The sequence below is a fragment of the Lactuca virosa genome, chromosome 4 (assembly GCF_052849685.1).
Source record: "Lactuca virosa cultivar CGN04683 chromosome 4, Lactuca_virosa_CGN04683_v6, whole genome shotgun sequence".
In the NCBI taxonomy this organism is placed as follows: Eukaryota; Viridiplantae; Streptophyta; class Magnoliopsida; order Asterales; family Asteraceae; genus Lactuca; species Lactuca virosa.
Genome location: NC_136429.1, coordinates 47,117,627 through 47,131,759, shown reverse-complemented (window position 1 = coordinate 47,131,759; position 14,133 = coordinate 47,117,627). Strand labels below are relative to the sequence as shown.

Sequence of the window (14,133 nt, the reverse complement as noted above, 5' to 3'; positions counted from 1 at the left end):
AGGCTTAGATGAAGTGATTCTTCAAGTACAACAAGCTAAGGGATGGATTACTCACGTTTTTTAAGCCTTGGGAGGGTTTGCGGTTGAAGAGTCTTGAGAGAAAAGGTGTTGTGTGCTGCCAGGTTGTTAAAGGAATGAAAGGAAAGGGGTCTAACCTTTATATAGGGTGGGTGTGCTGCCTAGAAGGGAGTGTGCGGCCAAGAGATGAGTGTGCGGCCGCACACCCATGTGTACGGCCGTACACTCCCCCTAAGGGTGTGTATAGCCCGGTTTTGTCACCCTACGGCTTGTTGACTCATTCCTAACCTCAACCTTGGCTATACTCAAGCTTAGAATGCTTAAATGGACCCTTAAACAGTGCTAGAAGTTAACAGAAACGAGTTTAACTTTGATTAACTGACTAGATGTACCAGGTAGAAGTTTCGGGTTGTCACAGTCCCCAGATAACATCAGGTCAATCTGTCCCCAAAATAAGGGTAACAATAACCAACACATGATGGTAGAGAAAGGGAATCGGCCAGTGGATGAAAAGGCAGAAACGACAAGAACAAAAGGTAGGGCTTTCCTTATGACAGCCCAGGAAGCTCAGTATACGCCGGTATAGTGATAAGTATCTTCTTAGTAATCTCTATGCATATGTGAGTGATATTTAGTTCGAGTGCAAACATTTTTTTTCTTTACATTTTGTAAATGCCTAGATTGGAATGTATAAGTTTCTCTAGAAATAGAGAATGACGATAACCATTGGGTAATAATAAGAGAGGATTTTGATTATTGTTTGATTGAAATAGATAGTTGTTTGCGCCTCTAAAACTTATACTTGTAGCACTATGAGGTTTTGATATCGTGATAGGAATGGCTTAGTTGTCGAAAACCATGCTAACATAAATTGTAGTAGGAAAACTATTCAGGCGTGGGTACTAAATAGGGGGGACATGATATTGTATGTATACCAGTTGTAAGGGAGTTATCGAGAGTCCTATTGGTTAGCATCAACAAGGATGAAAGAATTTATGAAGCAGTTGTAGGACCTGTAAGGTTTTATTTGACACAGTACATCACCGTGGGGTGAACCGGTGTTGTTCGTCACGAAGAATGATGGGACGATGTAAATATGCATAGATTACCAAGAGTCAAAGAAGGTGTAAGATGTTTACTGATTACAAGAGTGTCAATTTCATGTTTGACCAGATATGATTGAACATGAGGCAACAAGATGAGTGGGAATTCTAAGAAACTGTAATTGTGAGGTGTTGTTACTTATACACTAAGTCATAAGCTAAGGAAGGAATCAAGTAAGAATCAAAATGATGAGAATTGATGTAACTGTCAGTTTATTGGGTGGACCGAAGATGAGTTAGAAAGAACCCACAGTAGAGGATAAGTGGAAAGTTTTTTTTTAGATTCGTTTAACTGGTGTATGATGACACATGTAATAGGGACGTGGGTGTATGATTGTTGGGAACATAACGGGTGTGTTGTGACCGACTGGGATAGGATTTGAGATGTTACTCATTTCCTTGGAAATTTTAATGCTTGAGCACAACAGACAACTTATGCCAAGTGGAAAGGGAAGTGAGCCATTGGTTCTTTCTCTGGATATCTAAAATGTTCCTTTAAATTGTGTCATTGAGTGAAATATACTTGATGAAAATTTGGTTAAGTTGTATGGTATGAAGTGTACCACAATGTTGGTATGATTTAAGAGAGAAACAAATGGTTGGACTCGAGCTTGTCCAACAAACTACCGGTAAAATTTAGTAAATTATGGATAACTGAAGGATGCACATGAACAACCAAAAGGTTAGGTGGTTAAACATAGGATGCCAATAATGGTTCAGGTGGAGATAAAATCATATTAAACGGATTCTCATGGAAAGACATGGTGCGGTTTTGTAAAGGTAGGTTAAGTATCCGACCTACTAAACCTTCTTGTGATTAAGGAATGAATTTAGAGGTGATTTATTGATTGGAGATACCAAGGGAGCAAATGCAACATTATAGAGCGAATGAGATATGAAGACCAAATATCAATATTTGTCACTTAATTCAAATTCCGAGGACGAAATTTTTCGAATGGGGGAAGTTTGTGATAACTCAAATTTAAAATATATAAATATATATGTAATTAGATTATATTATTAAAATAAAATGATTAGTTCAAGGATTAATGAATTAATTAGTAGAGAGTTATGAGGTTTAATGTCCAAAATCGTCACCTTCATTAAGGCATTAAATTCGAGCAAATGAGAGGTCTTCATCGGTTATACACTTAGGCATTATAAGTAGCACGAAAAATTGAGTGAAAACGCCATAGGAATTGCAAAAAGCGGTGAAGAATCGAGGAAGAAATCAGAAATAGAAGCTCTTGAAAATCCGGAGTTGGTTTGATGAAGAAAGGTATGTTTTCCTAAATGAAGCTCAAATTAGTTGTACATATAGATATAGATTATGTGTTTCATGGTTTAGGTTGATCATATGTCTCTGATTCGACTAATAAAATGGTGAATTTGAAGGAAAAATAAATATGAAGTTTTTGGTATCACATGATGAATTTAATCTATTAATCTAAAGTGTTGATCGTTTATTAAAAAAATATTTATGGGTTTATGTTAGTAGAAAGTGGAGAAATTCAGAGATGACTTTTATATATTTATTTAGTATATTCAGATAAAAATCGAGTTTATCTTAAAAAAAAATGGCAGAATGATCGTACCTTTTCAGGTTAGGAAGATAACAAAATCGGGTATAACCTTTTGTTATTTTATTTTTTATTTTTGGGAAATCTCCAATAAAGTCCCAATATTTTAGGTCAATTCATGGTTTAATCCCAAATTAAATTTTGTTTACAAAAAAAGACAAAATACCGACTAAAACTTCGAATTAACCATCCGTGGCCGGTTTCGCAGATTTAGCTAGTATTCTAGCTTTTTTCATTAATTCGTCAAAATATTAGGACTGTTTCGTTAATTCAGCTAAAACTTCGGAATAACCCTTTTATCAATATAGTAAATATGATTTGTTTTTCAATGAATGTATTTTTTTCATCTCTTTTTATATGACGTTATATATTCAGTTTTAGAGTCACGGAATTTAGAAAAAGTATCTATACAATGCAAAAAACTAACAAACTTCATAAATTGGTCTGAAAAACTTTACTGGAAGATAGAGTGCTCCATGATTGCAAAATGAAATTCATAAAAAATTATTGTGTGTGTGTATATATATATATATATATATATATATATATATATATATATATATATATTATTTCAAGATTAGTCGAAGTATTGAGATAACCACAAAACATATGTAATAATAATAATCAGGTATACTTAAATCTATGGGATAACCTTTCTCGTTAATACTCATTTTTTGTTGAATCATGCACTTCAACACGCTCATGTTAAACTTGTACCTCAATTTGCCAAGGACAGTAGCAACATCTTGGTAGCAACTAGTCTTGCCTTGTTAGACCACAAAACACAGATTCGCTTGAACTTTGATACCCTCATTTCACACACGCACACACATGTTCTAGATCAGAAACATTTATGTGTGTTTGCGCACATAAAAAGGAAAGACATAGATCTATCTAATGGGTGTGTGTATGTATCCCTTACCGCCTCCTTCTCAATTCTGCAATAGATAGAAAGGAACAGAGGGAGAAAGAGGGCATATGGATTAAGGTTTTAAACAACCAATAGAATGAAAAAGAAAATGAGTATACCTTATTAGTATTATTATGTATGTTTTGTGGTTATCCTACTACTTAGACCAATTTTGAAATCAAAAGAAAATATACAATAATTTTGTATGAATTTCATCTTGCAATCATGGAGCACTCTATCTTCAGTAAAGCTTTTCAGACAAATTTATAAAGTTTGTTAGTTTTTTGGATTCTATAGATACTTTTATTTTAAAAAAATTTGTGACTTTAAAACTAGATATATAACGTTGTAGAAAAAGAAATGAAAAAAATACATTCATTGAAAAAACAAACCATTTTTAATATAAAAGGGTTATTCCGAAGTTTTAGCCGAATTAACGAATAAGTCCCAATATTTCGACGAATTAACAAAAAAAGCCGGAATACCGGCTGAATTTGTGAAACCGGCCATGGAGGGTTATTCCAAAATTTTAGCCGGTATTCTGTCCTCTTTTGTAAACAAAATTTAATTTGGGATTAAACCGTAAATTGACATATCAGGACTGAAGATTCCCCTTTGTTTTTTCCATAAGTCGGTTTGTAATTTATAAAAATAGTCCCTATAAATTCGCCGCTTTATTTCTTGAGTAATATGAATGTTTGTTCTTTTTTTTTTTCAGTAAAGAAACTTAGGGACGCAGTTACATAAATGGTCCCTGTAGATAAGTTGATAGTTCTTTTTTAAAAAGATATAGACGTATATTTTGGAAACAATAATTATGTTAATACTTCGTGCTTGTGATAAGTTGCTAGTTTTTATTTTAATTTCTTTTGGAATTAAAATCACAAGTTACAGAACGACCCCTGTGGTTTGTTAATTTAAACTTCTGTCTATCTTTAAATTTTATTATTTGGAAACGTTGACTTTTACTAAAGTTACGACGAAAAATATAATTAACGAAATCTTATAAAATTATCGGTTTGTCCGAACGAGACATATTGATAGTTTAAAACCATGAACACATATAACGTTTTTTTAGGATTGTAGCCTTAGAAAACATGTTGGTTAAATATAGGGTGCAAGTTAGCAACAAAGCTTCGGTTAGGACTTGTCGGTTGCTAGGTGAGTTTTCTCGTGTTCTGTGGTTGCTCGCACATAAATGTTTGTCATGCGTTTATTATGTGGTTTTTATTTATTTATGACAATATGTTTTATGATAAGTATGGTTGCGTGTAAATGTTATTTTAGATTTGTTATCTACTGTGTGTGTTTTGGATGACATGTTTTAAAACTTTTGGAAGTCAGAGACGAAAATTATTTGATGCTTCTTTACAAAGAAATACAACCTTTAAATATGTACAGGTATACATAAATTACTCCTAATAATCAGGAGAGTAAAAGGAATGTACGAAGAGAATATCAAGGAGTAATATATGAATAATATACGGTTTCTATACTCCCCCTCAAGTTGGAGCGTGTAGATTTCGAATGCCCAACTTGTCAAGTAAAAAACGGAACTGTTGTACTCCTAATGCCTTTGTGAACAGATCGGCAACTTGTGATTTTGTGTGGACGCTTGCTGGTCGTATTTCCTTTGACTCGACCCTTTCACGAAGAAAATAACAATCCATCTCGACGTGTTTTGTTCTCTCGTGGAACACGGGATTGTTGGCAATGTGTCGGGCGGCTTGATTATCACAAAACAAAGGTGTTGGATCGTTTTGTACCATGTCCAATGTTTGTAGGAGCCATCTCATCCATAGTATCTCACTAACGGTTCCCGCCATCGCACGATATTCTGCTTCGGCAGATGATCTGGACACAACCGATTGTTTCTTTGATCTCCAAGAAACGGGTGCTCCGCCTAGAAGCAAAAGATAGCCCGTTCTTGATTTTCTGGTGAACGGACAACCCAACCAATCCGAGTCACAGTAGGCAACAAGAGTGTTTCACGTGGAAGAAGGATTCCTTGTCCGACAGTTGCTTTTAGGTAGCGTAGGACCCGAGTTGCTGCATCCATGTGAGATTGACGTGGGTCGGCAACAAATTGACTCAACACGTTAACTGAGTAAGTGATGTCGGGTCGGGTAGCTTGTAGGTAAAGTAGTCTCCCTATAAGTCTTCGATATTGACTTGCATCTATCTTTGGGTCTTCGCCTTCTTTGTGAAGTCTCAAGTTCTGCTCCATGGGAAGATTGCTTGGCCGACATCCTTGTAGTCCAGAATCATTTAGAATGTCTAAGATGTACTTTCTTTGACTAAGTATGATGCCATCCCGTGTACGTGAGACTTCAATCCCCAAAAAATATTTCAGGACCCCTATATCCTTTATGCTAAATTTTTCGTTGAGATAGTCTTTTGTTTGTTGGATCTTTTCAAGGTTGTTCCCTGCAATAATCACATCATCCACGTATATGAGGGCTGTAATGTATGTATTACCGTCTTTATAGATGAAAAGAGAATGGTCCATTTTTGCCTGCTTGAAACCGATCTTGATTAAGGCTAACGTGAATTTTTGGTACCAATTACGAGAGGCTTGTTTCAACCTGTACAATGATTTCTTTAGCTTGCATACCCTCGTCTCATCTTTCTTGCAAAAACCTTGAGGTATCTTCATGTACACATCTTCTTCCAACTCCCCATGTAAGAAGGCGTTATTAACGTCTAATTGATGTATTACCCAATCCTTCTTTACAACAACAGCAAGTAAGCTTCGAACGGTGACGAGCTTTGCAACTGGGGCAAAGGTTTCGTGGTAATCTATTCCTTCCATTTGGGTAAAACCCTTTGCGACCAATCTCGTCTTGTATTTCTCGATTTCACCGTTTGGCTTGTATTTGATCTTGTAGACCCATTTTGAATCTATGGCGCGTTTGTGTTTTGGTAGTTCTTCAAGACTCCACGTGCCATTATCTTCAAGTGCTTGAATCTCTTTCTTCATTGCTTCTCTCCATCGTTCGTCCTGTACGGCTTGAGCAAAAATTTTGGGCTCATTGTTTGAATCAATAGCCGTAAGGTAAGATTTATGAGATTCAGAAAAATTTTCGTAAGATACAAAGTTGGCTAAAGGATGTACCGTCGAGGGGTTTTGATTGGTGGCGGGTCGTGCATGGTCTACCGAAGGGGGGAGTTTAACATCGTAGTCTACAAAATGTCTCGGTTGTGTTCTACTTCTTCTTTCTCTGATTGGTTCTGTCACTTCATCTATGATTTCGGTTTCAATTCTCTGGTTCACATTTTCTTCATCATGAGCTGCAGTGGGATCATCATTGTGAGTCATGGGAGGCGAATTGACTTGGTCCCCTTGCTGGTCAGTTTCATTTGTTTGTTGATCCGAGGCAAAAAAAGGTTGTTCTTCAGCACTTTCTTCATTTTCCTCCACTGTTGGGTTGCTTGGGCCTGATTGTCACCTGCCTTAAAACATTCTTGAGATGTGGGCTCACCAGATTGAAAAATTTCCCAATGACTTGGGAATTTGAAGACCTCTTCTTTAATTTTGTCCCTATTTAATTTTGAAAAAGGGAACATTCCTTCAACAAACTTCACGTCTCTTGAAATAATTATTTTATCACCTTTTATATCATATATTTTGTACCCTTTTGTCCCCCTAGGATACCCAACAAAAACACCCGGTTTCCCTCTCACTTCAAATTTATCGCCTTTTGTTTCCGTGTTTCTATAGTATGCCAAGCATCCTAAAATCCTTAAAAGATTATAATCCGGTTTACGGTTGTATAAAATTTCAAATGGACTTTTATCGCCTATTACATCTGAAGGTAACCGGTTAATTAAATGTGTTGCAGTTAATATACATTCGTCCTAAAATTTCGTTGGTAAGTTGGCCTCAAACCTTAATGCTCGTGCCGTTTCAAGAAGATGCCTATGTTTCCGTTCCACAACCCCATTTTGTTGAGGGGTATGTGGACAAGTCGTTTCTAGAGCAATTCCTTGGTCGACATAGAAATCAAGCATTCGGTTTGATGTGAATTCTCCACCGTTGTCACATCTAACTCTCTTAATGTCCTTTTCAAATTGAGTTTTCACAAATTTGTGAAAGTCTATCAAGCACCCACTAGCATCACTTTTATGTTTAATCAAGAAAACCCAAATTGCCCTGCTAAAATCATCTACTATGGTGAGAAAGTATTTAGCACGTGAAATTGAAAGAGTACGATATGGACCCCAAATATCACAATGTAATAATTCAAAACAACCATGGGTTTTAATAGAAGTGATGGGAAAAGGTGATCTTGTGTGTTTGGCTTTGGAACACGAATTACAAAACCAATCCTTATTTTTAAATGAGACATTCCTAAGAAAATCAATATGTGAAAGTTTTGGACTTGAGGCATGACCTAAGCGTTTATGCCAAATGTCAACGGTTGTTATCATGGCTTGTCTTTTATCTTCAACCATCCCCATTTGGTATAGACCATCTCTGCACTCACCCGCTCCAATCAATGTCCTCGAGGTTAAGCCCTTCATAACAAAGAAGTTTGGAAAAAAGGTTACTGCACATTGAAGATCATTGCATATTTTGCTAACAGATAGCAAGTTACAGTTGAACTTTGGCACGTGCAGAATTCCCTTTATTTTCATTCCACTCTCCAAGGTGTGTTCTCCCCTACCTTCCACAGTTATCTTTTCTCCATTTGGAATGATAACCGGTGGTTCATAGACACTTTTAGTTCGATTTTGAAGGATAGAGGCTTTATGTGTGATATGATCCGTGGCACCTGAGTCTATGATCCACTTACAGTTTCTATGTGTGTTACCTGTTGTATGTGCAGTGGTGTTGGCAGAAACCATGTTAGCCACAGGTGCATCAAGTTTTGTTCCTTTTTCGCCACCTGAAAATAAGTTGAGAAATTGTTTGTATTGCTCTTCGGTTAGCATAGGAATGGTAGTGTTCTCAGCTTCTATGCAGGCTGCTCTAGGTCTCTGCCTTTCTCTCTTAGTCCCTTTTCCCGGCCACCGGTCTGGATACCCAATACGTTTAAAGCATCCATCCCAGCTATGGCCATCTTTGCCACAAAAGGTACAGTGTTCTACTTCTCCAAGATTTCTCTTAGCCTCCTTTTGATTGGATTTGTTAGATTGTTGTTTTGATGAGGTAAAAGCTTGAAAGGCAGTCGCATCAACAGAAGGCCTCTTCCCGATCGCCACGTTTCTCTGTTGCTCATCTTCTGATACTAAATGGTAAGCCGTGCTTAGTGTTGGTGTAGGGTTCATAGCTAGGATTTGTGTTCTGATCGTGGAGAAATCAGCATCCAATCCGAGCAGAAAATCATAAAGCTTTTCTTTGTCTTTTAAATTCATCATCTCCCTTCCCACTCCACAAGAACAGCCACTGCAAGAGCATCTTGGTGTGGGTAAGACAGACTACAATTCGTCCCACAGAACCCGAAGCTTTGTATAGTATGTCGAAACGGAGACCTCGTCTTGTCGTGTCGTGGTAAGAATCTGCTTTATTTCATATGCTCTCTGGGCACTTTGTTTTCCAAATCTTTCCTTCAGATCCTTCCAAATTTCTTCTGTCGTACCAGCATATTTCACACTGTTTCTTATCTCCTTTTCCATAGTTGTGTTCAACCAACCCTTGATCATGGCGTCGCACCTCATCCAGTTCATATATTCTGCAGCGGATGTGTCTGGTTTCTTGATGGTTCCATCAATGAAACCGGTTTTGTTCTTAGCAAACAAGAAATTAATCATCTCTTGAGACCAATCTAGATAGTTGCTATCAGTTAGGGTTTCGCTCACATGCATTTGTCGGGGATAATCTGAGGCATGGATGTAGTACGGCGAGTTATGGTTAAGGGTGGTGTCGGGTTGAGCATGGATATATTGATCGTTGGTTTTATCACCCATTGTGAAAATGACAAGAAAGGAGGAAGGATATTGTGTGTTTAGGTTTTGTTCTTGGCCTGCTCTGATACCATAAAACTTTTGGAAGTCAGAGACGAAAATTATTTGATGCTTCTTTACAAAGAAATAAAACCTTTAAATATGTACAGGTATACATAAATTACGCCTAATAATCAGGAGAGTAAAAGGAATGTACGAAGAGAATATCAAGGAGTAATATATGAATAATATACGGTTTCTATATGTTTAGCGGGAACGGGTGAGTGTCTAATCGCCGTGAGCATGATGGATGTGTGTTATCGGCGGGGATGAGAATTGAGGATCATACTCATTTCCTTGGATATTTAAAATACTTGAGTACAATGGATGATGAGTTGTCTCAAGGAGAAGGGAAACGAGTCTTTGGTTCTTTCTCTGGATAATTAATCGTTCCCCTAAATTATGTCATCAGGTGATATGTTTTGTTATATGATTTATTGAACGTAACGTATACGATAAAAATATTTGTTTTTTTAAGTGATGGACATGTATGTGCAACACGAACTCACTAGGCCCTAGGCTTACCCATTTAGAATCTTTAAATGGGGGCAACCCAGGAAAATATTTAGCTAGTGGCAGAAAAGGCAACAAAGGAATTCTGCGAAGACGTAACACCCGAAACTCTTCGGTTGAAGACTTTATATTATTTTATTTTGCTTCCGCTGTAGTTTAGTCTATAAGTAAATTCATAATTGATCTTGGGAGATGTTGGAACGACAATTTTTCATTTAATCGATGTTAGAAAATTGGGGTGTTAGAGGTATATATATAAGGAGTGTAAACATGTCAGATGTCACATGGCAAGCTTAATCTTGAAATTCCACTTGTTTTCGTTTTACATGTCACATAACTTTTTAGGTTCGTGACTTTATATGTATTCATTTGGATCTATATTAAAAATAAGTTTCTACATACACGTATGAATTGGTTGAATAAAAAAACAAAAAGAAAAGAGCATAAGATGAAAATAATGTATGAAACGTATAAGCGTAGATTCTTGGTTACAAAAATGTAAAGTGCCTTTTATGTATTTTAAAGTATGCTTTATTAAAAAGTGTAGGAAACTTTAATAATGTAGGAATGTATATCGTGGTGTTAATTAATGTTTTGTATTAAACGAATCCTTACTAACTAAAAAATCTTGAAATAAAATGTTTATATTTACAAAACATAAAGTTTTAATACAATTGTATTTGACCTAAATAATGAAAACACCATTTGCACTTTTTAAAAGTCAATCTATATGTTAATGTTTTACATAAGAAACTTTTTTTCCCAAAGATATCACATATAGCCAAATAACAAGAGTTGACTTTAGTTAATAGAAGGAAGTAGAGATTCCACCTTACAAGGTTGACAAATTTTAAGTAGAGTAAATTGAATCGTCCCTCATCCGGATGTCAAAATGCACGTTCAGTACATATTATAAAAAATTAACTCGGACTGTCCCTCGTTTGATTAAAAGTTGCATGCTTATCCCTCCGAACATAAAAAGACAATTTTCCCTTATTTTATTATAAAAATAATTATCTATTTCCTTTAATAAAAGAAAGACTCTAAAACCTAAACAAATCATCTCCCTATCCCCATTTCTTCTTCAGTACGTATCCTCACTGACCAGGTCACAAGTCCATCGGAGAAGAAGGAGATTCAGATCAGAGAACCAGAGAACCAGGTTTAAATCAAATACAAATCGTCTCCATCGACGGTCTTCATCTGTGTGTACAACCTCTTACCCACCATGTATAACCTCCTCCAAAAACCACTAGTCGAACTCCAACTGTGGTGGCGACACACGACGAAAGAAGAGATTACCGGTGGTGGTGATGCTCAATTTGAAACCCCCAAAGTGAAATCCTTCATGAAACCCCCAAAGTTCTCGATCTGAAACCATACATCTCCTTCTGATTTCTCAAAACCCTAGCGTACGGGTGACGATAACGACATCATGTTTGCTCTCTCTCTCTCTCTCTCTCTCTCTCTCTCTCTCTCTCTCTCTCTCTCTTTGTGTGTGTGTGTATGTATGTATGTATGTATCGCATTAGCAAACACACACAATGTGTGTTTTTATTATGTGTCTCTGATCAGGAAGAAGAATGAGGAAACAAATGACTATGAAGGGTCAAGGGTTTCAGGAAAAAAATCATGTGAGATCAGAGGGAGAGAAACTGGTGTGTATATTTCAGGTTTTTAAAAGGATCCACCACCATTTTTGATATATGAAACGATTTTGAGATTTCTAAAACAAGTTTCAGTTTCTAGAATCATTTGGGTTACTGGTTTAAGATTTTTGATTTTCGATTTGTTGAGAAGAGCATATCGGGAGAGGAAGATAAGGGGTGGGTGTGCACATTTCCGGTGGTGGTGCCGGAGGTTAAGTGTTCAATAAAAGAGGATATATACATATATATATATATATATATATATATATATATATATATATATATATATATATATAAGGTTTAAAGTTGGATGGACCCCTAATTTTAATTAAAATATTTTTCAATAATTAAAAATAATAAGAAAAATTAAAAATAAATGAAACATAAAATTGAAAAGCGCATTATAGTTATTTCATGTCTCCGAAGGGATTAAACATGCAAATTTAAACTAACAAGGGATGAAAAGTATAACTTTTAACTAAACGAGGACGGTCTGAATTAATTTTTGAAAATAAGGATTGAACGTGTTTTTTGGCACTTGGACGAAAGAGTACTTTATCTTTTAAGTAAGTTGCATTCCATCACAAATATTGACAGTTTGCTTCAATCCCTTCCAAATGTCAAAAAAAGTTTATTTTATGTGATGAAAGTATCACTTTCGCACAAAAAAGGTAAAATTTCTCCTCAAAATGGTAGCGAGGAAGCCTTAAAACGAAACCTGTTACAAATGTATTTTTCAAGGGAGCTGATATATCCACGGACGTTTTTGATATTTCCGCAGATTTTTTATGTAAATGACAACTATGTCCCTGCTTGATAAAAATAAAATGGATCCTTCTCATTCATGTCATGTCACCGAAAAAAAACCCAGTAAAGCTCAATGGCCCAAAATATAACTTAGGTTTACTTAAATTCAGCTCCTTAGTATAAATACGTTCAGTTTATCTTCCTTCCGTCTCCTTCCCTTACCAAGGTACCATCAAGATACACAGGAAGTAACACGAAAAACTCTAAACACGAACCATAAAATTGCCTGAGAAAAACCACGTTCGCCGGAGAAGGCCATCTACAAAGCTATTTTTAGTTTCAAAGCTATTTCTAGATGCAAAAAACACCATTATAGAGCATATATCAAAATTAAGTTGCAGTCGGGCAAAATCAAGCAAAAATGCAAAAAACACCCTTACTTAGCACCATTAAAATCAAAAACGAAAAGCTTATATCAAAATAAGTTGCAGGTGTGCAAACTTTTGGAAAATGAGTGACCCTTTTGCTCAATGCTATTTTGGAAGAATCGACTCTGAGTTTGACACACAAACTGATTTTCTTACTGGATTTTTTTGGCTTGTTTGAGTTTCTTGCCGGAAGTGGGTTTCACACAAACTGAGTTCGACTTTCTTTGACTCAGGTTCGTGTGTTTCTTGAAGTGGGTTTCACAGGTTTTGTTAATATCATGGGAGTTTAAGCAATATCCCAAGTCACAAATGAAATGTACACAATGAATCACTTACCTTTTACTATGAAGATTGCACCGCCAAAGAAGCACCACTGTGTTTAATCATAACATGTTGATGAGTGAATAAAGTTTAGAGATACATCAGCATAGAGATACATTCAAGGGCCTAAACTACGGGCTCTTGATATAGGGGTGTCAAATCCTCGTGATTTCTTGTTTAGAACACGTTGCAGACTGCATCATGAGATGGTTTAGGGAGACAATATCGTAGAGAGACAAAATACGGTCATGTTTGCGTCGGGAAGAATCATCAAAAGAAGAGAGGGAAACCGGTGATTTTTGACATATGAGGGAGCGTCGGAGCGGTGATGTGGGTTTTTGGTTTTATGGTAAGAGAGAAAGGGAGAGAGATAGATTCACAACATTTTAGTTTAGATTTGATTTTCTAATCCCTTCTGCATAATATACAATTACCTTTAAAAATGGATGAATAAAAAGAAACCGTGGAAATATGGTAATTGTATATTATGCCCATCTCATTTAGTAGGGATTAGAAAATCAAATCTAAACTAAAATGTTGTGAATCTATCTCTCTCCCTTTCTCTCTTACCATAAAACCAAAAACACACATCACCGTTCCGACGCACCCTCATATGTCACGAATCACCAGTTTCCCTCTCTTCTTCGATAGTTCTTCTCGACGCAAACCTTCTTCTGATGCAGTCTGCAATGTGTTCTAAATAAGAAATCACGAGGATTTAAAACCACTATATCAAGAGCTCGTAGTTCAGGCCCTTGCATGCACCTCTATGCTCCTGTATCTCTAAACCTTTCTTCACTCATCAACAACATGTTCTGATTAAACACCGTGGTGCTTCTTTGGCGGTGCAATCTTCAAAGTAAAAGGTAAGTGATTCATTGTGTATGTTTCACTTGTGATCTAGGACAGAGCTTAAAC

General features: G+C 36.3%; 1 protein-coding gene across 1 annotated transcript; it reads right to left on the bottom strand.

The window, feature by feature from the left end:
- Positions 1–9,032: 9,032 nt before the first annotated feature.
- On the bottom strand, positions 9,033–9,521 carry LOC145104395 (uncharacterized). The gene has a single exon (XM_079041652.1). The coding sequence runs from the start codon at positions 9,519–9,521 to the stop codon at positions 9,033–9,035; it is 489 nt and encodes a 162-aa protein (XP_078897778.1).
- Positions 9,522–14,133: the final 4,612 nt, after the last annotated feature.